This window comes from Zeus faber (assembly GCF_960531495.2).
Source record: "Zeus faber genome assembly, chromosome: 1".
In the NCBI taxonomy this organism is placed as follows: Eukaryota; Metazoa; Chordata; class Actinopteri; order Zeiformes; family Zeidae; genus Zeus; species Zeus faber.
Genome location: NC_137193.1, coordinates 41,533,277 through 41,555,009, shown reverse-complemented (window position 1 = coordinate 41,555,009; position 21,733 = coordinate 41,533,277). Strand labels below are relative to the sequence as shown.

At 46.7% G+C, this 21,733-nt stretch overlaps 1 protein-coding gene across 1 annotated transcript in view; it reads left to right on the top strand.

The window, feature by feature from the left end:
• Positions 1-21,431, top strand: part of midn (midnolin) — a 25,431-nt gene extending 4,000 nt beyond the window's left edge. The window contains exons 3-8 of the mRNA XM_079998628.1: positions 921-1,008; positions 1,180-1,242; positions 11,432-11,971; positions 13,591-13,714; positions 13,808-14,131; positions 21,139-21,431. Of these exons, the coding sequence (XP_079854754.1) occupies positions 921-1,008; positions 1,180-1,242; positions 11,432-11,971; positions 13,591-13,714; positions 13,808-14,131; positions 21,139-21,401 (1,402 nt within the window). The 3' untranslated portion in view covers positions 21,402-21,431. The remainder of the gene's footprint in view (positions 1-920; positions 1,009-1,179; positions 1,243-11,431; positions 11,972-13,590; positions 13,715-13,807; positions 14,132-21,138) is intronic.
• Positions 21,432-21,733: the final 302 nt, after the last annotated feature.

The window sequence follows — 21,733 nt, the reverse complement described above, 5'->3', positions numbered from 1 at the left end:
CACCCCAAGCTGCAGGCTTTTCTCTTTGGAATACAATATTGGTGTAGTTTAACGCCTTTCCCCTTTCATTATATAAAACAAACTGAAACTATACTGTTCTCAAATGCACCACACTCAGGTTAAATGGGCTAACAATGGCGCTGGTGGTGGTATTGTCAAATGGGGGGAGGGGGCTCTACGCATGCATTGTTTTTCAATCCTCTCCCTTCCTTCTGTAATCTCCTAACAAATCACATCATCCCTTTAAAACCCGAAAACCCTGTTTTAATCGCCCTCCTCCTTTCAGAGTCGACCTACTGTAATTCCAAGTGCGAAGTGCATTAGTTCATTTGCATGATTTGGGTCGTCCCTGTAATGTGCAATAGCCTGTTCTGAATGTATATTCTGCAACAGATGCCAGACTTGGTAGTCAGTGTGCACAGTGGATCACTCTTGACTTGCAAGATAATTCTGTTTTTGATTTTTAGAAATGCTACACAATGGATCACATTTATTTTCAACATTTAACTTCATAGACATCTGGCATATTGGTCTTTAGTTTAAAAACCACAGACTTGTCTGGTCTTTCTGCATGGTTTTTCTGTGCTGACTTTTAAAACAGTCATCATTGTCAGAAAAATCTGTTCATATTCTTTTCCAGCTCCTTAAGAAAGCTTTTGAATTAAAAAAATGTTTGCCTCCACTTAGAAGTGGGGCAGTGATGCCAAGTATCCATTGCGAACAGTTGTCAAGCTCCCCTATACCTAAAATTGAAATATGACAGCCCAATCAATACTTCTCTTTCAAGGAGTTTTTCGCCCTCAGCTCTTTTCCAAACTAGTTTTGAAGTCTGTGTTTCTCCCCTGGCTGAAGGGTGTTTGTGTCTGAAGATATGACATTGTTGGCACAGTCTAATTAGATTGTTCTCTCCTACCCTGCAGGCGACTAAGTTCAGGAAAACTCCAGGATCTGGGCATCTCAGATGGGAGCAAGTTAACACTTGTTCCAACAGTTGAAGCAGGCTTAATGGTAAGGCTCACCAGACTCAGACTAATTTGTACTCCATAGTTATTTAGATAAATAGTATTGCTCCTCAGCAAAAAATATTATTACTTTTGCAGTGCAATTTTGTCTGCTCAATCACTTTCTTATTTATTCTATAAAACTGACATTAATTTCCCTATGTGTAATGTAATGCAGTCTCAAGCATCCAGACCTGAACAATCAGTGATGCAAGCCTTGGAGAGTCTAACAGAAACTCAGGTAAGGTGTTTATTTACACAGGGTGTATGTAACTGTACATAGAATGCTGCTATTTAAAGAAGAGGTCATTGTAGCACTGGGTACATCTGGGACATTGAGAGAGGGCGATTTTGTGCAAGAGAGGAAGAGAAATGAAAGCCACGAGGGAGAGAGGAAGAGGAGGCTTCACAAAGACTAATGCCTAATCTCAGCCGCTTAAAGAAGCCAGCCGAGCTGGACATGGAGTGTGAGCTCACAGGGTGTAACAGGGCCCTTGGTATCCATAACATCTGTGTGTGTGTGTGTGTGTGTCTGTGTAGGTTTGAAGTAAGCACTGACAAGCACCAGCTAAGAAGTGTGCAAGCACCTGGAAGGCCACCAATATTACTCTTATGTGTGATTTTGATTATAACTTTATCTGTTCTTTTACTCAGTCGGACACGTACACACAAATACACACACAGTTTCCAGGAAGTGTTCTGTGACTTCATAAAGATAGTGTAGTCTTACTCAGTCATAAATAGTGTGCTTGTCAGATAGCAGCCATCTCAGTCAGTATTCGCATAGGGTTCCTGGAAGCATAGCGGGTGGACATGTCTAGAAACCGTACATGTGTTGCAGAGGTTTGTTAGACCCATGAAATACAATATACTTTTGAGTCAGTGTGGCATGACTCACCATCATGATCAATAGTGAAAGTGAAGTGAGAGAGGCAACATGGTCGAACGCACACAACATCGGTGACGTATGAAACCCTCTTTGCAGCTGACTGACTGGCCGACTGACTCAGGTTGACTTCCTTTGTACTGTTGGGTAACCTTGAGATGTACGTAACTGCATCTGCAATGCGCTGCACGCAGATATGTGGAAACGGCAGAAAATGGCAAAGTGTAGCCTGTGAAAATCCAAGCTGCGTGTGTGTCTTGTTCAGCGAGGCTTATATCCTGATGACGCATTATGTTGAGGAGCTTCACTCAGTTGGGTCAGTTGTGTGTGTGTGTGTGTGTGTGTGTGTGTGTGTGTGTGTGTGTGTGTGTGTGTGTGTGTGTGTGTGTGTGTGTGTGTGTGTGTGTGTGTGTGTGTGTGTGTGTGTGTGTGTGTGTGTGTGTGTGTGTGTGATGCTTCTCGTAATTCTATGACAGCAACTGATTTGTGTAAGGTGTAGAAGTGTTGAGACATGCTTTCGTCAGTATGTGTGTTTGTCTACACATCACCGTCTTCCAGTCAGCCTTCACCTGGAAGCCATGAATCTGTTTTCATTGGAAGGTCCATACACGTTCCAACCTTGTCCTTTGAATTATTGAAACAGATAACACGGATAACAGATAACACATTCAGCAGCTTGCATCAGAAGCCTTGTCTTACTTTATTGTAAACTGCCTACAGAGTAAAAATGTTAACAACATAAAGGTTAGAATGAAGGCATTGGGTCACTTTAGAGATGTTTTTCATACAGGATAATTGATCGTTCTTTATAATTGATGAAGTGGAGTGTTATAGATTGCGTAGAGATAACTGATCCAAGGAAGTTTAGAAAATGGGAGCCAGAAGATTTCCTGTACCAACTCTGAGGCTATCAAAAATCAATCAATGCACTTAGCTCTTAAAACTGTCTGATAGGATAACTGATATTCCCATATGTCCCAAAATAGCTGCCGCAAGATGTGGGCAGGTCGTTAGCTGTGGTAGCATTAGGGTATCAACCTCAGTCCTCTGATCCCTTTACTCCATTCACCCTTTTAGTTGTGTGAGGTGGGGTTTAGAGATTGGTGTTTTGTCAAGAAGTGCAGTGTGTGTTCATTGAAGTCCGAGGTGAACTGCATCATCGTCATCTCATCATCCCTATCAAGTTTCTGGGGAACCCAGGCTAGCTGGCCAATCAACGGCGGAATATTCTGGGTTCTGGGGAGACATCCATTTCAAGTTCAGACTGTTAAGGAGCAGGATATAAAGTAGTTCTTCTCCTTAACTGTTCTTCCAGGGCCTTTTAAATGAAATGTGTTGGGTATTGCAAATCTGGCTACTCAAACTTCTTTGTTGCTGCCCCAGTTTAACTGTGGTGGCTGGCGTCTGTAGCAAAGATGACATAGAATGCCTTAATTCCCCCCGCCCTGATACCTCACTCTTCTCATGACATCTAAGCTGTATTAATCCACTGCCTCCTGACGGCCCGTCCAAATGATTGTACTTCATACTCTCTTCTCATTCTGCCTGCCAAATGAAGGCTGTGTGTGTGCAGCTTGGATATGCATGTACCCATACCCATAGCGTGTGTGCGCTCACCACAAAATTGACAGGGTGTATTTAAGGCGCTTTCTCAGTCTGTTTAGAGAATGAGAAAATGTCTCTTAGTAGAAAACTGAATATGCATCCTGTGGGGAAATGAAAGTATTATTTACCGTTGCTGGGCATATGTAGACTGTGACATAAATGCTCTTCATCTATTGATCTGAGTATTTGACAGAAAGGAAAGGAATAGGTCCTGCTCTTCTCTTCTCTATTTGTTCATATATGCACATTGATGTTAGAATGAAAGCCCAGCAAACAGACCAGCATGTAGGCAGGCAGAGTGGCAGGAATCACCCATACCATCCCCCAATGCCCTTCCCCCATACAGTCCTTCTTTGTTCCTGTCTTAAAGCATGAGCACCAAACCTGCCCAACTGACAAACCCTCTAACATCTAACAATGATTGAGGGTCAATCGTAATGTTTGACTACTCCATGACCTCTTCTGCTCTCACAGTACATCTATAGGCCTATGCTACAGCCAATTGACAACGGCTTCAATGGTGCTGCTTCTTTTTTTCTGAAATCAATGCGTTGGCCCAGCTGGAGCGAGGCGTGGCCGGCTTTAGGTTGACATATTTTGCCTTGAAGAGGAACACATTGCCTAAGGAAGAGGCGTGTGTTGCGCTCAACCCATGTCTCTATGGAGAATGTTGACGCATATCTGTTCTACCTTTTCTCCATACCCCCTCCGTCCAAGATCAAATACCCTGCTGATGCCAACAACCCCCCACATGCTCCTGCTTTTCCTACTCCCCCAGGAAAAACTGTCCTCAATGCGGGACAGTTTTTCCATGTCTGCATGCAGACGGATGCAAGCCAGTGTGACCTTCCCATCTGCGGGGACACTCCTCTGGGTCAGCCTCCTCTCCTGCCTCACAGGGCCATGCAAGTGAAGGAAAGAGGATCGAGGGATGGAGTTTTCCGTAATAGATGATAATTGTGAGTCACTGAAGACTCCCCGTACTGCGTGCATTTGTAGGATTGTTCCTGTGTTGGACATGCTTGGAAGGATGAGTGATCATCCATACTGGACGGATGGGGAAGTAGGGTGACTGACAGAAGACTGGAGATGCAAAGCGCTGGGGGCTGTTTCTGGAGTAGCTTTTGGAAGAGAGAGATTAGGTGTGTGTGTGTGTGTGTGTGTGTGTGTGTGTGTGTGTGTGTGTGTGTGTGTGTGTGTGTGTGTGTGTGTGTGTGTGTGTGTGTGTGTGTGTGTGTGTGTGTGTGTGTGTGTGTGTGTGTGTGTGTGTGTGTGCGCCTGGTCATTGTGTTTCTCTTTACATCCCTGGCCCCAACTTATCTGGGCGCTAGTTCGTCAGCCAGATGAACACACTACTGGAAATCGTTTGAGAGTAATTGTATTGAGGATTTGGGAGTAGAAGGAATTGAAAAATGACTTTAGTCAGTCTGTTGGTCAATACAAGGAGATCCTCCCCATTTCTATGGTACATAACCCCCCTCTCCACACACACAGTCTGTCTCCTGCCTCATTGTCATTTAAGTCTTTTTATATGCATTCAGCTACAGAAAGACAAAGTCTCGGTTTTTTGTGAATGTTAATTCCGTACGTGCCTTTTTGTTACCTAAATGAAAGCTACAGAAATTAATTTGCTGCAGAATGTGTAAATCAAATTGTGTATGGAATGAAAGACAATACTGATCTAAAGGACCCATTCACTCCCTATTCATGTAAATCCTGGCCTTGAAAATCTGTATTAATAAGCTGATCGGGGAGTATTTTTTTTGCACCTGTGTAATCCCCTTTGTGATGCTTAAACACACGGTGGGCGGGTGAGGGAGCGGTGCTGAGAAGTGTGGAGTGAATCAAGGTGTCTTTGTGTGTGTATGTGTGTATTGTTTTCCATTTTCATTGTCCTATTCCATGTTTTCAGCCTCTCTGTCAGTCTGCGTGGGATGAAAGATGTTTATGATGTACGTGTCTGTTTGTTTCTTTTTTATTGTGTGTGTCCTGGTCCAGTGGTCTGTGCATTTCTTGCGTCTAAATTTTGAGTCGTGACAGTCATTGTTATCCATTCCCTGGCGGAAGCAGGCCTTTTTTGTAAGTCAAGTAGCAGGCATCGTGACTAGCAGGGCTACCATGTAGGAGGACACAGCCCAGGAATATCACATCTGAATCCCTCACCCCTGTGTCATGGAGGCAATTAGGCTCTGTCTGTTGGTGGAGCTGGAGATCCAGCGGTCACGGCCTCTGTTGTCAATGTTCCAGTTGCCTTCACCCATTGTTGAATGTAATCTATAAGGGACCTATTATACTCATTTTCAAAAAGTTAATAATGGGTCTCTGAGGTCCCAAAAAATGTTTTAATTATTATTTATTTTCTTGCTGAAAATTCCAGTCAGATGAATGCATTCTAGCCATTTTAACATGTCTCTAAATCCACCGTGTTCCTGATACTCTGTTTAAGTGGGAGGGGCCACCATCCCGAGGGCCCAGGTTCTGTGAGCCAGTGGCGTTTCAGCATGGCTTCCAGGTTTTGTTATATTTACTCCGTAACCTTCACTGATTTCACCTCATCAGTCCACCAAAATCTGTTTCTGACTCATATTAGATCTACGAAGCCTAATTTAAAAGTTTGTTCCAACTTTGGTTGCCGTTCTTCAAGCTTGTGGGAGACACGGACCCCACACCGGGACTCTCGGAGGCAGGGATTTTTTGTTTGATATAAACGTCTGAAAATGAAAAAAGTCAAAACAAACCAAACAAAAAAAACCCCACAATTTGTATTGTTTTTTTTTTTTGGAGAAATGCACTGTGGATCGCACGCCGCAGCCTACAGTCTATCTACCGCATAATAAAGAAACCCACAGCAGAACTTTTATTTAAACGCTTACTTTTCCATCTTCTACTGTTTCTTCACAGACATTTGGTATTAATTCCTCTTGTTTATTGAGTGTTAATAGTACCATCATAGACCAACATGTAATTCACAAGCACTGAAAAAGTGAGTTTTGCATTATAGGCGCGCTTTAAAAGATTTGTGCTGGTCTGCAGCAAAACAACAGAGCACCTTCCATGATTAGCCCTTAGCTTAGCTCTTAGCCACTGGACCCACTAGCGGTGGCGCTTAAGCTGTGGGTGGAGATATTCAGATGGCGAGGGGGGTGTTTTAATTCTACTGAGGCCCAACGTGACGTAGGGTTGTGAGACAAATCTGAATGGCTTGTTAGATGTTTTGTGTGTTAGTAGGCCCATCAGAGTCCCAAATATATGTGCACGAGCACTGAAAAAGTGAGTTTTAGGTCCTCTTTAATAAATTGAATGTTTTCCGAAAAAAAGACTAATCTCTGTGAATCTCCTCCCTTTAACTCTGTCTCTTTCAAGCAAAAACAGTTTCTATTAGAACATTTTTTTTTTAGCGTGCATCCACTCCTGCGGTCTCTCTGCCCCCTCCTTCCTTTTAACAGCATCTCACTTTGATTAGGAATTATCAAAGGCACTCTGCATCACTAGCGTCTTTATAAGTGGGGGGCAATCCGAACAGCAGGTGCTGTCAGGAAGGGGCGGGGGGGCGATGCTGCAGAAGGATTAAAAGGAGTGACTGTTTCAGCAGCAACATGATCATCATGAACTTTGGCATTCTGGTTTCTCCTTTCACTCAGCTGATCAAATTCAGTGATGGCCAGCTGGTCCTAACTTGCCCTCACCCTCCATCCCCCGCCATGTCTTTCTTATCGGGCAGCATTATATACTGCTGTCTTTCCAACCTTTTGAAGAGCACACATTCTCCTGTTAGGGTTTGGGGCATGATGCAAGCCATTGATTTTTGTTTTCTCCCCCACCCCCCCATCTTCTCCTTTGAGTGCCTGTTATTGCTTTGCCGGCGTGTGTCTACACAGAGACTATCGATGGTCTCCTGGTGTGATCAAAACCTTGAGGGCAATGAGCAGGTTAATAAGCAGAGGTTTTGAACCTGAGCTTTTACCTGCCCGATGGATAGGCGAGCGGCTACATTAGAGGGTAACAGCGGGCGAAACAGCTCTCCCTTGAAAAATATTTCACTCGCTCCTCCCTTATCTGCTGCCCTCCAATCCTCCATTCTCCCCTCTGACATAAAGCTGCTCAGTTGTTCATGAACGTCAGCCCGGTACTGCAAGCGCCCACTCTACCCCCCCCCCCCCTCTCTCTTTCGGTTGGTCTCAGCATCTCTTCCTGCCTTTCCCCCTCTTCTCTCTCTCGCTCCTTATCTCACTCCCTCTTCCCTTTAGTGCGCTTGGTGTGCAAAGGAAGAACGACTGCAAATGAGTTCCTTGAACCACAGGGACCCCAATAAATAAAACTGTCAGCCAGAGATGTCGGGGGGGGCGGCAGAGGCGCACTCTCACTGAATATTTCATCACCATCACTACCACCGCCACTCTGACACCCTACCCCCATCTCCTGCATCCACCATCCCCCTCTATCTTTGCTCGCCCTCCCCTCTTGCTCCACTTTTACTCCGCTAGTCTCCCCTTATCATATTCTACCCCGTCACTGCATAGCAACAATTGCCCACTGCTAAACAAAATCCCAGCCTGGTTCCACAACAAAATGGTCGATTTTTTTTTTTTAGGGGACGGGGATCTTGCCCAGTTGTCTTGCCTTCTTCCAAAGAAGAAGGACAGCTCCTTTATCGAGCCCTGCATTATGCTGAATGGGTCAGTCTGTCACTACGTTGCCCACATACTTTTCTGTGGAATAATAATCCCTTGTGTGTGTTATTTCTGTTTTGAGCAAACACACCAAGCGTCTGCCTCTCTGCCGGTCTTAACACAACAAAATATCTTCCGCTGTCTCTCTCTGTCTCGCTTCTCTTACAAACCAGAAAATTACCGGAGTCGGCCTCAACTTCTCTGTGTGAATGCTTGAAATTTGGCCGGAGGGCTAGCGGTAGCAAGGTGGCGAGAGATAGGGAAGGGGGTTACAGACGTATTGCCAGAATGAGAAGCACTCTTTTTGTTTTTGCCTGTGTTCCAAAAAGCTATATCTGGTGTTTATCCTGACGTCAATGGTAGCCAGCCACATTGGCTATCTTGGCCATGCTCCCGATAGCAGACAGGCATGTTTGGAGTGGAGCTGAGCTGCTAGCCATGACCTCTGGGAATCATCTGCTAGCCAGCTCCACAGCTCCATCCACTGCCCCCACCCCACCCTATCAATATGCACCCTCATCCCCCACCCACCATCCCCGTCTCTCTGTCTCTTTGACGGTAGAGGCTTGCTGTTACAGGATTGCTCTAGCCAATCTCCCCTCTGGCAGAAAGGCTGAGCTGTATCGTTCAGAGCGTCCTCCCTCCCCTCAGGAAAACAGGCTCTATTTCAGGTGTTCCACTCCACAGCTCGCGGCTTTCAGCTACAACCCAAGCTGTCCGCCCTCCTTTTCAGCCGAGGGGTTGGTGGGGAAATGACATGTCAGGCGAAACTGATTTGGGCCTTAGTTTTTGGAAGACTGGAATTTCACACCCAGGGATTTGCTTTGGGTTCTTTTGTGTACCTTCTGAGGGCTCGGGAAGGTGGAACCGCAAAGATGTGAGAGTGTTTGGATAGCGAGCGGCAGAGATCACCCTGTCATTTTCTCTCCGAGGTAAACACGTGGTCCAAAATGCCTGTTTATGTGGCTTTGTGGCCTTTAAAGTGTGTGTGTGTGCGTGTGCGTGTGCGTGTCCCAAGTGAGTCAGACATTTAGTTACAGAGCAGGGCGATCACTGCAGGCATTTGAAGCTTGTGTGTGTTTGTGTGAGACTGTGCAGGCCTTGGGTGAGTAAGTTCAAAATTGGCTTCCTGAGTCAATGGCTGAATTGCCAAAACCAAGAGTGACAAAACCACATAGGGAGGAATGAAGGAGTGGAGGGGGGGGAAGAGAACATAAAGCTTGCCTACTCAGCGATACAATTTGAAGTCTTTCCAAGTGGCATTGGGACACATTTTGGATTCATTTTATCTCAGTGGTTGGGAATATTCTACGCTAGTCATTAAATGCTAATCAAGAGACCTCAATATTCTCTCCTCGTCTGTTCCTCTCCCTCTTTCTTGTCTTTCAGTTGCGAGTCTCAAGGGGCCTCTGCCTTGTCGTTGTATGTATGTGCTATCTGATTCCCATGACAGCTGTCACTCAAAGGCACGTTCGTTCTTGTGCTGCTCCTCCCTTTTGTGTCTCTCGCTCTCCTCCATTCCTCTCACATCACCCCTGAACGCCCACCACATCCCCAATGGCAAACATACACAGTATGGCAGGGTTGATAGTTCATTATTTTTGTTCATTTTTATTGTATTAAAGACATAGTATGGTTCACTAATTTTTATTGTTTGTTAATGGCAGGATATGAATTGAATTTTTTCACAATATGTTACATACATCATACTTTATTCCAGACAGAATTTCCGAGTTTTGTTTAGTTTCATGAGTTGTACAGTCTTTTTTTTCTCTTTAGAATTGGTCACATACCTGTCAGGTGTCTCCCCCACTCCCCCATCCTCCCCCACGATCCAGCCTGTCCCCCCCTCTCCTTCCTCCCCTATCGCAGCGTGTCAATAACGGTGTGTAAAGGTCACCCTGGCTGCAGAGAGGTAGCGGTCGATTTGAGAAGTAAATAAGCCGAAGGAAAAGGCGGAAAAAAGTAAAGAGGGCGAGGAGGAGAGCCTCGAACCATAACCAGATCGTTGGTTACAGGCCAAATTCTGGGATCTTTTCCTCTTTGTGTGTATTTTTCCATCGGTTACACTTCTTTGTGCTGCCTTCCAGTATCTTCTGTCGCTATGTTTTACCCCCCTCGCCCACCCCTATCCCGTCAGGACAGAAAGTGCAGAGGCGATAGGGGGTGTTGAAACCTCTTTGGACAGGGGCATCACTTTGTATTAGCCAGGGTCTATTGTCTCTCCCTGCTTCTATTTGGGGAGAACCTGAGACGTCATTACTGCCGAGTCCCCGGGACCCTCACAAGCTCTCTGACCCCTGAATGCCTCGCCTTAGAAAGCGCACGCGCGCGCACACACACACACACACACACACACACACACACACACACACACACACACACACACAGACACACAGACACACAGACACACACACACACACACACACACACACACACACACACCCCCAGTTGTGAGTGTCAGGACACTGCACCAGAGCCTCAGGCATGTGAGGGATTGCATGGGGAATGGGGGGAGGGCACAGGGGGGACAAGAGAAGTTCTGTTGTCTAGAATGAGTCCTCAAGCCAAGTCGTGACAACTCCACTATTCTGTGTGTGTTTGTGTGCCCGGGTGTGTTGGCCTGTCCCTCTGGGCTACGGGTGGGTCAGTCTGGGCCTCCACACTTGGCTCCCAATGCCATTCTCAGTTCTCAAATGGACAGCCCTTCCAGATCCGGCACGGACCGGCAGACAATCAGCCATTCTGTATGTGAGGCGGGCGGGTGTATTTCCTGGATGCTGGTTTTTTTTTGTCACCCCCAAAACCCTGGGCCATACAGAAGGGTAGCCCTTTGTCTGTGTTGAATGGCACTGCACACTAAGAACTGACTGAGGTCCAGTGGGAGAATGGCAGGAATGAGCTCTGTGTGTGCACATGTGTGTTTTCAATGGCTCCCTTCATCCACCCCCCACCCCGCTAGATAATGGAGCAATATTAAATAATGGTGATTGACTGTAGGTTTTGCTGCTGAGGTGTAGTAGGGGTAGGACTTATCTCTCTCTCTCAAATCGCTCTCTGGGTATTGGTCGACTTTTATACAAAGGCTTCAATACCGATATTGATGAGAGGGTTTATGATACGATTCTTTATCAATAAATTGACTTTGGGTTTCTTTTAACCTTTCTATATTATGTGGTGCTGAATTAAGTTTATCCCATGGCGTTTTTCACAAGGAATTGAATGAAGTTACTCAAGTCTTCTTCTTCTTCTCTACTTCCTGTCTGCAGGTCAGTGACTTCCTGTCCGGCCGCTCTCCCCTCACATTGGCTTTGCGAGTTGGCGACCACATGATGTTTGTCCAGCTCCAGCTAGCGGCTCAGCAGTCTGGAGGCCCCCAGCTCCAGCACAGACACCTCGTTGCCAGGGGCAATGGAGACGCCGCCGTCGGGCAGCCGCCAGGGCAGCCCCGCGGCCCACACCCGCACTCCCACGGCCACCCCACCCCTCACCTGTCCCATCCTCAGCTGATCCCCTCCTCCCCGTCCTCCCCTGGGTCCCCCACATTCCCCTTGCCCCACCCTCACCAGGCCATTCCCCCGGTGTACCACCACTCGCCTGCCTCTGGCCACTGTAGCCCCCCCACCCCTCCTCTGCCCCTTTCTCCCCGTCCGGCCCATTTGCCAGGGAGCCTGTTCCGCTCTCCTCCCCATCACCACCATCACAACAACAACCACCACCATCACCTCCACCACCAGCAGCCCGCTTCAGGCCAGCCAAGCTCCCAGAGCGCCCAGTCCACCTCTGCAACCCCAGTCCCTTGCCCTGAGGTAAGCATTAGAATCATTGTTGCTGGTGCTGTGGCCATTTAAATTTACAATATTTCTCCCTCTGCTGGCTTATTCTCATTATTTGTTAATGTGTCAAGCTGGTCAAGCTGGCGTAACCCCATGATCTAAAAATATAGATGCAAGATGGTGTTGTAGTCTCGTTTTAAGAAATTCCCACCATCTCTCCTATGACTGAGAATGTGTAGGCAGCTGCTTTAGGTAATAAGTCATAACTACTCAGAAAAATGCATGGGACAGTATTGACTACATTCAACCTCACAATAAGTTCAGTTTCATTAGTGTGAGGCAAAAGCATTGGTTTCCTTAGGTCTTGGAAAGCTTTAAACATTGTGTGTGTCTAAATTGTACTCAACTCAAATTAACTATTTATAGTGGTCCCCAACTACTTTAAAACACACATGCTGTATGGCAGCAAACACAAAACCCTGATGACCCTGATGAGCCTGAGGGGAATCACTTCCATGTGATCCCAGTCGGCTCAGCAATAAAAAACGAGCAGATAGAAGCATAATGAGGTTGAGCTGGTTTTGTCTCATTGATGATTAACTTTCAACACCACATTAATCAGCCTGGGTTCAAGACCACACGCACGCACGCACACACTGTTCTATTAACCAAGAAACTTTCTTGTTTACCCCCCCCCCACTGAGCTACAATCTCTGAAAATTAAAACCAAGCCATATGTCACTGGAAACATGTGGTAGAGTCAGGTTCACAGCAAGGGAAATAGAAACACACACACACACACATACACACACACACAAAGCCACATACACAGCCACACAAGCTTCTGTGCAGGCTTGAATTTCACTTTCATTCCTCAGTACAGTGATCCAAGTTAAGACAAGCATGCCAGGTTGGGTTTGATATCATTTTGAGGTAACCATAGGTTGACTGTGCTGCATGGACGGCGGTTATGAGTAGACAGGCAGTCAGCTCAGGTTCTCTGATACTGGGTTTCCTTCAAGTAAGCAGCTCATACTGCCATGACTGATCACTCTATACTCCGAGGGATACTTACAAGGCCAAGAAAAGGTTACTTAAACACCCAATACGTAAAGGATTACTTGCAACACTATAAATAAGAGTTGCCTTTAACACCTCTAACATAATATTTGGCTTAACATGGCTTAAAATAATGCTTATGCAAAATTACACATATCACAAAAACGCATATACATATGCATATTTTCTTCATAATTGTTACATAATTTAAATTAAAATTCCCCAGAGTCATATGGTATAATATAAAATAAGATTGCATCTTTATTGACCCCCTTGGGGCACATCCAGTTGTTGCAGCATCAAAGATACACAGAGCTCAGAATTTACAGGAGGGACATGATCACTAGGATGGTTTACAAATGCTGTACAGTCTGTATCCACAGTAACTGTATACTGAACAGTGCTGAGTGCCCATTCATGGATCTAATACATACTTGCTATACATAGTGTACATGACTGTGGCACAGAGAGAGGAGCTGCAAAATGTAATAGTGGTAGTAATTATGTGCAGTTATTTACAGTAATGTACAATGTTGTAAAGTACATATATGGGGTTCCGGAACCTCATGTGGTCAATATTATTCATGTTTCAGGCCAGTTGCAGCACCAAGAGCCCCAGCAGTGGCACTAGTCCCTCGTCTCGTTCCCGTAAGCCCGGGGCGATCATTGAGAGCTTTGTAAACCATGCACCTGGGGTCTTCTCAGGGACCTTTTCAGGTAAGAGGACAGATTTAATTTAATAATAATCACGTTATCCAAGTACCCCCCCGCCCCCCCAACACTCCTTTCTTTTCTTATTCTCTCTCTCAGGCACTTTGCACCCCAACTGCCAGGACAGCAGTGGGCGTCCCCGTCGGGACATCGGCACCATCTTGCAGATCCTCAACGACCTCCTGAGCGCCACCCGCCACTACCAGGGTGTGCCCCCCTCCCTCACCCAGCTTCGCTACCAGACCCAGTGTGGCTCGCCCAGTTCCCCTTCCCCCTCGCCCCCTCCGTCTCCCCCAGCCTCTGGCGTGACGGGCCTCTCTGCCAAAGCTACCTCGGTGCCCGCTGGCAGCCCCAGCATCCCCCCACCACCTCTACATCCGCTGGTGCAGTGCCAGAGTCAGATCCGCATGTGCAAACCCCCCGGTGAGTGACTGCCCCTCCACGCACAGTATGCTCATGTGAGCATGTAATTTTCACAAGCATAAATACACTCACACGCACATACACAAGTGTACCGCATGCACATTGGGGCTTTGTGCACCTTTGAAGCCCTTGAACAGCAGGTTGTGTGTGTGTGTGTGTGTGTGTGTGTGTGTGTGTGTGTGTGTGTGTGTGTGTGTGTGTGTGTGTGTGTGTGTGTGTGTGTGTGTGTGTGTGTGTGTGTGTGTGTGTGTGTGTGTGTGTGTGTGTGTGCGCGCGCGTCTTCTAAATGACTGCAGTGAAACGTCTGCTTGCCTCCTTTGTTAAAACCTAATGGAGGATTCCTCATCAGCTCAGTCTGTATGTTTCTGTTTCTGTACATATAAGACACCTTGGTTAGTGTTCACTTCCTTCTCTCTATCTTTTCCGGTCAGACAGTGACTTGGCTGAAATAAAAAGCCATATGATTGAGGTTATTTGTAGAGAGACTGTCTTGTGGTCTTGAGACGAAGCAGAGATGAAGGAATTGCTTGTGGTGGGAAGGGGGTTCAGCAGGCTTCACAGCAGCAGCACTGACTTTGTGTTTGTCTACTTGCAGGAGAGATAGTTTTACCCCTCAAACCTAGGCCAAGCTATGTTTAGATTAGCTTAGGCTTTGGCTGGTTTACACTTTGGGCCTGGAGCTGGAACGTGTATGTGGTAAGGCAGTGGTTCTCTTGAAGGACCCCCAGGCCCCCCTGACTTTCACTGTTATCTCTCTAATTATAGTATTGACAGTTATGGAAGTTGGCTAAATCATTTCTAACAAATAGATTCTCAGATTGGGGTCCTGGAGACAAAATCTTTTCAAATGCATTTTGATTTCATAAGATTTTATCACTGGGACCGTGGCCTAATGCTTATTAAATGTAGGGTCCTTGATATAAATAAAATTGAGAATCACTGCCAGGGAATGGACTGGGGTACGACCTACCCGAGATAGAGCAGTGAAGACGACATCTGGGGTCGGGCAGAGGAGCTGATATGACTTCATAAGATTAGGTTTGCGTTGTTACAAAGCATTCTTTCCCAAGACAGACGCAAGATGTTGAAAGTGTCAAACAGATTTTCCCATCTGATAACATTTAGCCGGTAGTGAAAGGTTAAAGCAACTGCGGTGAGAGAAACTCCTTTGTCCTTCTGCTGCTTCCCTATCTCCCGTTGAGGAAATGGTAGTCATTCTTCTGCAAGCTGCCTTTTGATTTTGTTAAGGGAGGATCCCTCAATATAGCAATTCAATGTTTAATGTTTTCTGTTATACGGATAAAGAGAAATGTATTCCTCCATTGAGGAATGTATATCTCCATTGTACAGACATGGTTGGGCTTTCTGCCTTGAGTCTTGTGACCTTGCATTGGCAGCAAACTGCGAGCGCTTCAGAACTGATTACCTTTGCGTTACCAAGTTTGCCCTCACAAGTGTTAAGTGAACAGTTGGAATAACACAGTATTATTTTTCTAACTCAGGAATCTCTCTCTCTCTCTCTCTCTCTCTCTCTCTCTCTCTCTCTCTCTCTCTCGCTCTCTCTCTCTCTCAACATCCCATGCCACTGTTTCCCTCATCAATGTCCAAAAAATGATGACGTCTGCAAAAGCCATCCGCCTCTCTCTTCCTGCTGGTCTCCCCCGCTCTCTGTTTCCACTTCTGTGTTGTGCATCAATGCATTGTCTGTCTGTGTCCGCTTGGCCTTTAAATAGATTCGATTTATTCAGAAATGTGGCACTAAAAGAATTATCATTGTATAGCAGTGGGCAGAGAAGCTGGTGCGGGAGTGTTTAAAAACCACAACACTAAACCTCATTCATCACGTGGGCGTTGATATCCGGTCCATCAGTCCACTAACTGCCCACTAATTAACCAGGGCCTCCAGTGTACAAGTTAAAAAGAGGCTGAAGAACGGCTTCTTTAATGCCCTTGTCCGATTTAACTTCCACATTCCAAATTCCTCTCTAACAATGGACACTTCCAGAAACCGCTGTGAATGGGTAACCTGAGCAACCGCACACAGTTTTTCCGAGCATGAATGAGCGGGTTTGTTGCTGTGGATGGAGGCTTGGTGGCTGCCTGCTTATATCGTTGCTGTTGAGAATCTAGAGAAAGCTGATCGCTAAGCACCCCTAGACGGCCTTATCAGCCAACACCTGGTGAACGACTTATTGGGACTTAGCACTGTGGCTTAAAGCTGCTTCGTAGAAAGACCCTTCCATTCGGATACAGGAATAACCTGCGCTTAGCGAGGGGAAGGCGTCTGCCTGGCTGTGTGTGTGTGTGTGTGTGTGTGTGTGTGTGTGTGTGTGTGTGTGTGTGTGTGTGTGTGTGTGTGTGTGTGTGTGTGTGTGTGTGTGTGTGTGTGTGTGTGTGTGTGTGTGTGTGTGTGTGTGTGTGAACAGTCTAGCTCAGGTTAAGACAACCTCTGGAAAATGTCACATAGCTCTGCAGTCTCTGGAGAGCCTTTACCCTTTCCATCGTAGGTTCATGTGCGAAGGAGAGAAGACTGGCATGAAAAAAAAAATGCTTGAGTCAACACTCACACAATTGCACAAACACAAATGCCTGGTTAAAAGCGTGGATGCTGGCTTGGTTCCTTTGCTTGGTGTGTAATATTGCTGAGCACAGTGCTTTGTCCGACCAGAACTAGCGTCTGTTTGGAACGCGATCGCTTTAGAATGGCCTTTTAGGCTAATTGTTAGCTGAATTCCTTTGCTGAGTTTGGTGGAGCTACCCGGCTCCCCACCCTTCCTTCTCTCTGGCCCCCTGCCTAGCCAAAGCCATTGTGTGGGGAGCTGGGACTGGGGCTGTATACAGGGCACCAGGCTGAGCCATTGTGGGGCACTGGGAGGGAGAACTGTGGGATTAAGCCTGCCTTTTAGACCCATTCCCGCTGCATCTGCTTAGTTCAACACAGGCATGCAGAGAGGGCCAAAGCAAGGGCAAAATGAACCCTGAAATGGGGGTGGGATAGGGGGGGTCTTCACCTCCTTTAGACCCCTTTCTTTTTCCTGAATCCAACCCTATTCTTTTAGTCTGTCAGGTTATTTTAGTAATAGCTTGGGTTTTGCAAATCAAGAGGAGAGGAGGGTAGGGTAAGAGAGTTGGTGGTGGTGAACAAGGGATTGCGGGAGAAGGAGAGATCATGTGACCTTAGCACTCACCCTGTCCTCTGTTTAAGCAGGCCAGGGCACCATGCATTATACACTGGTTAACGTAGCTTCTATGTCATCGCACATGTAAGATTGCTTAGGCCAGTGACACTCACACATACGCACACACAACAGTAACTCAGCTAATGCCCAAGCGACACAATACAGCACAGAGCTATCTCGCAAAGCCAGCCAAGCACATCAGGTGCCCTTTCATTGTTGACAAGGAGAAAGAGAGTGCAAGAGAGAATGCAAATTAAGTATAAAAGTCATTGAAGAGCTCCTCTCCCTGCAGGGCTGCCGATGCCCTTTCACTGGCTGTCAAAATTCTCATGTTGACTTCACTTTGTTTGGTTGCTTCAGTGTCCTGACTGATTGGCTGCTTCGCTTTTGTCTTTTTGGTTCGATTGGATAGTTCATTCAGCTCTCTTTTTTTTTTTTTATTGGCTGGTTGAGTCTGCTTCCCAGGTTGTTTAGTGCTTTTTCAATGCAACTTTGGACAGTTCAAGGGCAAGGCCGGGCTTTGCTCAGCATGCCAAAGTGCTATTGTCCTGGACTTGGCAGTTTTTGGCTCCTGTACCTCAAGTTACAGTGCTCCAAGCAATTGACTGTGGTTAATCAGAGTGCCACGGAGGGGCTGAGTCTGATGTGACACGACTGCTTTTCACCGAATTCCACTGTGCATGTAAACCAGTTTAGCACACAGAAGCCTAGGGCTACGGATGTATGACTCTTGATAATGTTCTTCATCTCATCTGTGAATTTTATGTTGTGATCTGTAATTAATGGAAATATTACAAGGGCACGCTTCATGTTTGGTGAGTGGTGGCAAATTCATTTAATTGTTAAATATTAAATGGAGATATTTGACCCTTGTATTCACTGATTCCCCCCCCATCCAGCCTTATTATTTTCCCTCAATACTGAGCAAACACAATGTTCTCTCTAAAAGATCATAAGATCTCAAGACAAACAAACAACAGCGCTAAGACAACTGCTAATGAAGGCCAATCTTAAGACAATCAATACACGGAGAAGCTCCTTTAATCTCGTGCCCCCGCTCACCGCAACCCTCCTTCACTTCCCTTCCCTCCTCTTCATTCCACCCCCTCCCACTCCTCATCCCTCCTTCTCTCAGGCCTCTCCCTGTTGCTGGGCTGGATAATGAACGGCGAACTGAATAACGCATCGATTCATCTCGGATCAACCCATGTCTCTGCATCTTTCTGTTTCTTCTTCCTTCATTCTCTTTCCCTTCTGTCTATTGTTAGCCCCCACGCCGCAATGTTTATTTTAGATTCTTTCTTTTTTGCCTTGTCATATCAGCCTCTCATTGACAAAGTGATGTATGCCGGGGGAGTCATTTCTTTCTCTCTCTTGCTCTCACTCTGTCAGGAATCCTCCAGGGTTACTCCATCCTGGCAGTACGCCTCTTGCCAGTGTTTGTGTGTGTGTGTCTTTGTGAGTGTATAGTCTGCCCTTCTTAGCTAGCCCTAATAATAGCCCTCTGTCATAAACATAGTCTGGAGTGTCCCAGTGGCCAGCTGTGTCCGGCCCAGCCGCCCAGGGCTCCGGCAGGGATTCTGATGAATGTCCACATACACACACATGCAGACTGATGCAACGGTTTGGTTTAACACCAAGCACATTCCCAAGGCATCAGCCAAAAGCCAAGACCTACTACTGCATCACCAAACTGCCCATTGCTGTGCATGCTTGTCTCTGTAAGACCTGCCTTTCGCCCCAAACTACTTCTCCCTCAGCTGACTCAAGAAGGTCTCACCAATTACAAAGGCTACCGCTGTACTGACACAGAGAACGCATGTAGGGCCGTGTGCTGCACACCTGAGCTCGCCTGATGGTTTGGTCTTTGGCCGGTTGAGTGGAGGGGAGAAAGGGGGCTGAATTGCAGACAAAGCTCTGTGCTACTGCGTCACATGGAGTGCCATTGAAACTACTGCCGCAGAGCAGTGTCCCTAATGCAGGGAAACCCCGGTACACCCCCACTATCCTCTGGAGACACACTGCCCTCAAACACAACAAAGCCTCTGGAAACACACACACGTGCTTTGAAACTGAACACGCCAACCAACCGTATTTCTAGTATATTCTAAGAAGGTGTATGTGTCTGAGTGCCTCTAAGGATGCGTAACATAAGGAATATATACGTCTAATTTTTTCCCTATAATTCACTGCCTCCATTCACATCCGTCCTTTTCTTTCCGAACCGGCGTCCGGGCTGTTCTTTTTCACTTAGTATGCGCTGTCGGAGAGTGGTGAATATTTATAGCTGGAGAGCGGCCTCTGCACTGGTCGAACCGATAGGCAAATGAGAAGGAAAGAGGTAAATTAAGCCCACACACACTTGTCCGGATTTCATTCCCAACAAGGAAGGGGTGGAGGAGGGCACGATTGATTCGGAAAACTGCCACCTATGGCACAATTCTTTACCCTCCACCCTCCTTCCGCCGGTGCCTGCCTTTGCTCCTCCAACACCCCTAACGGCCTCGGGGGAGGAATTCCTTAACCCCCTCCACCCGACCCCTCCATCACACTGCCCCATCAAGCTGCCTCTGGGGAGACATGGGGGAGGAGGAGGAGGAGGAGGAGGAGGAGGAGGAGGAGGAGGGAGGATTCAGAAGGGGGGGTTCTTTGGTCAATGAGCCAGGCATAGGAAGTCAGAGACATAAAGAAGGAAAGGAAGGGAAAAAAGCAAGTTCTCCCACTCTCGCTCTCCCTCTCCCTGCTTACAATTTCCATCCGCTTGCATTTTCTATTGAAAGCCAATAGCGTTGTCCTGGACTCTGAGATGGATGGCTGCACTAGAGCTAAGGTTTAATCAATAGGTCTTTTTAATTTGCCATCGATCCATGTTAAAAGCTACTGTGGCTGCTGGCATGTGTGCGTGCACGTATGAGTGTGTGTCCGTGCATGTGCCTATAAACTGCATGTGTATTTGTGTAAACACGCAATTGAGTGTGTGTTCAGGGAGGGCTGTGTGTCTGTGTGTGCGGAGGCCGAGATGGGCTCTGTGTTCTGCGTTATTGACATTCTAGCCTGTTATTTAATAATTAAATTCCCAGACAGATACTAATGGAGCTAGCTAATAGGTTGTGGTTGCTTTTCCTTCCTTCCAAGCTCTCGACTATTCGTATACAGTAAATGGAATTAGACTTGACTTGGCCACTGTAGGCGGCATCTAAAATGCTATGACTTTCCCCTGGGACCCGGCTCTCCTATAGGCACATCAACAGCTAGAGATGCACTTAGGAGCATGCCCAATTATTTGGGCACGTCAGATTCAGTTATGTGCACATATGTTATTTTGGAATACTTGGCCTCTGTCGTTTCCAAACACAACAGAGGCCAAGGCACAGGGCTCATTAGTGCAGCATTAAACACCCATACCATAACACACAGACACAAACCCTTATACCAAATTGAGACCTCCTAAAAGCCTTTTCAGCCTTCTGATATTTTTTAAAAGGTCCAACATGCGAGACCTGTCCAGACCCCGCCCCCCCCCACACACACACACACACACACACACTCTTACTGCAGAGCTTTTGTCAGGCTGTATTTGCATGATGATGTCACTTGCTGCACTTTGCACTTTTTGCACAGGTAATTTAATTTTTCAATTATTTTATTGCTATTTAGTCAATTATTTATATGTATTCTAAGTGGCATTTATCCCAGGTATTTACTACCCACCTAATTTTCTCCCACACACAACCAAATTTTACCACCTGGGGGACAATAAAGACAATGATAAAGATGATTTACCATAAATCTTAACTGTTTATTTTTCTTCCCTGTTGTTCCGTGCAGGTGACCGCCTGCGTCAGACAGAGAACCGCGCGACGCGCTGCAAGGTGGAGCGCCTCCAGCTTCTGATGCAGCAGAAGCGTCTCCGCAGGAAGGCTCGGCGCGACCAGCGCGCCCCTTACCAGTGGCTCCCCAACCGCAAGGCGGGACGCAGCAACAGCAACAGCAGCATGTCCAGCGACGGATCCCTTGACCTGGACTTCGACGACTCCGTGTGGAAGCCCGACGTCAAGGCCGACATGAAATCAGAGTTTGTCATGGCCTGAGCCAAGAGCTGCAAAGCATCGGTTCAGAGCGATTTTTTTTGGGGGGGTGGGGGGGTGGGGGGATTCTGACGGGCTCGGTCTGCAGGATATTGAGACGATAGTGCAGAGATTGAAATCTCTGGTGGGAGTTAGAGGAATTGAAAAAAAAAACTGACCGCAACAGCTCGTCGCAACTTTACAAAAAACTGTCACGTTGAAAAGGCGGCCTGCGGACTCTTAGATCCCCTTCTGTCCTTTCCAGTCAACAAACCTGTGAGAACAACAATAGCAGAACTCTCTTTTGATGCTTGTGATTGGAAAACAAAATGCCTGAACAGTGTACAAGGACTTGA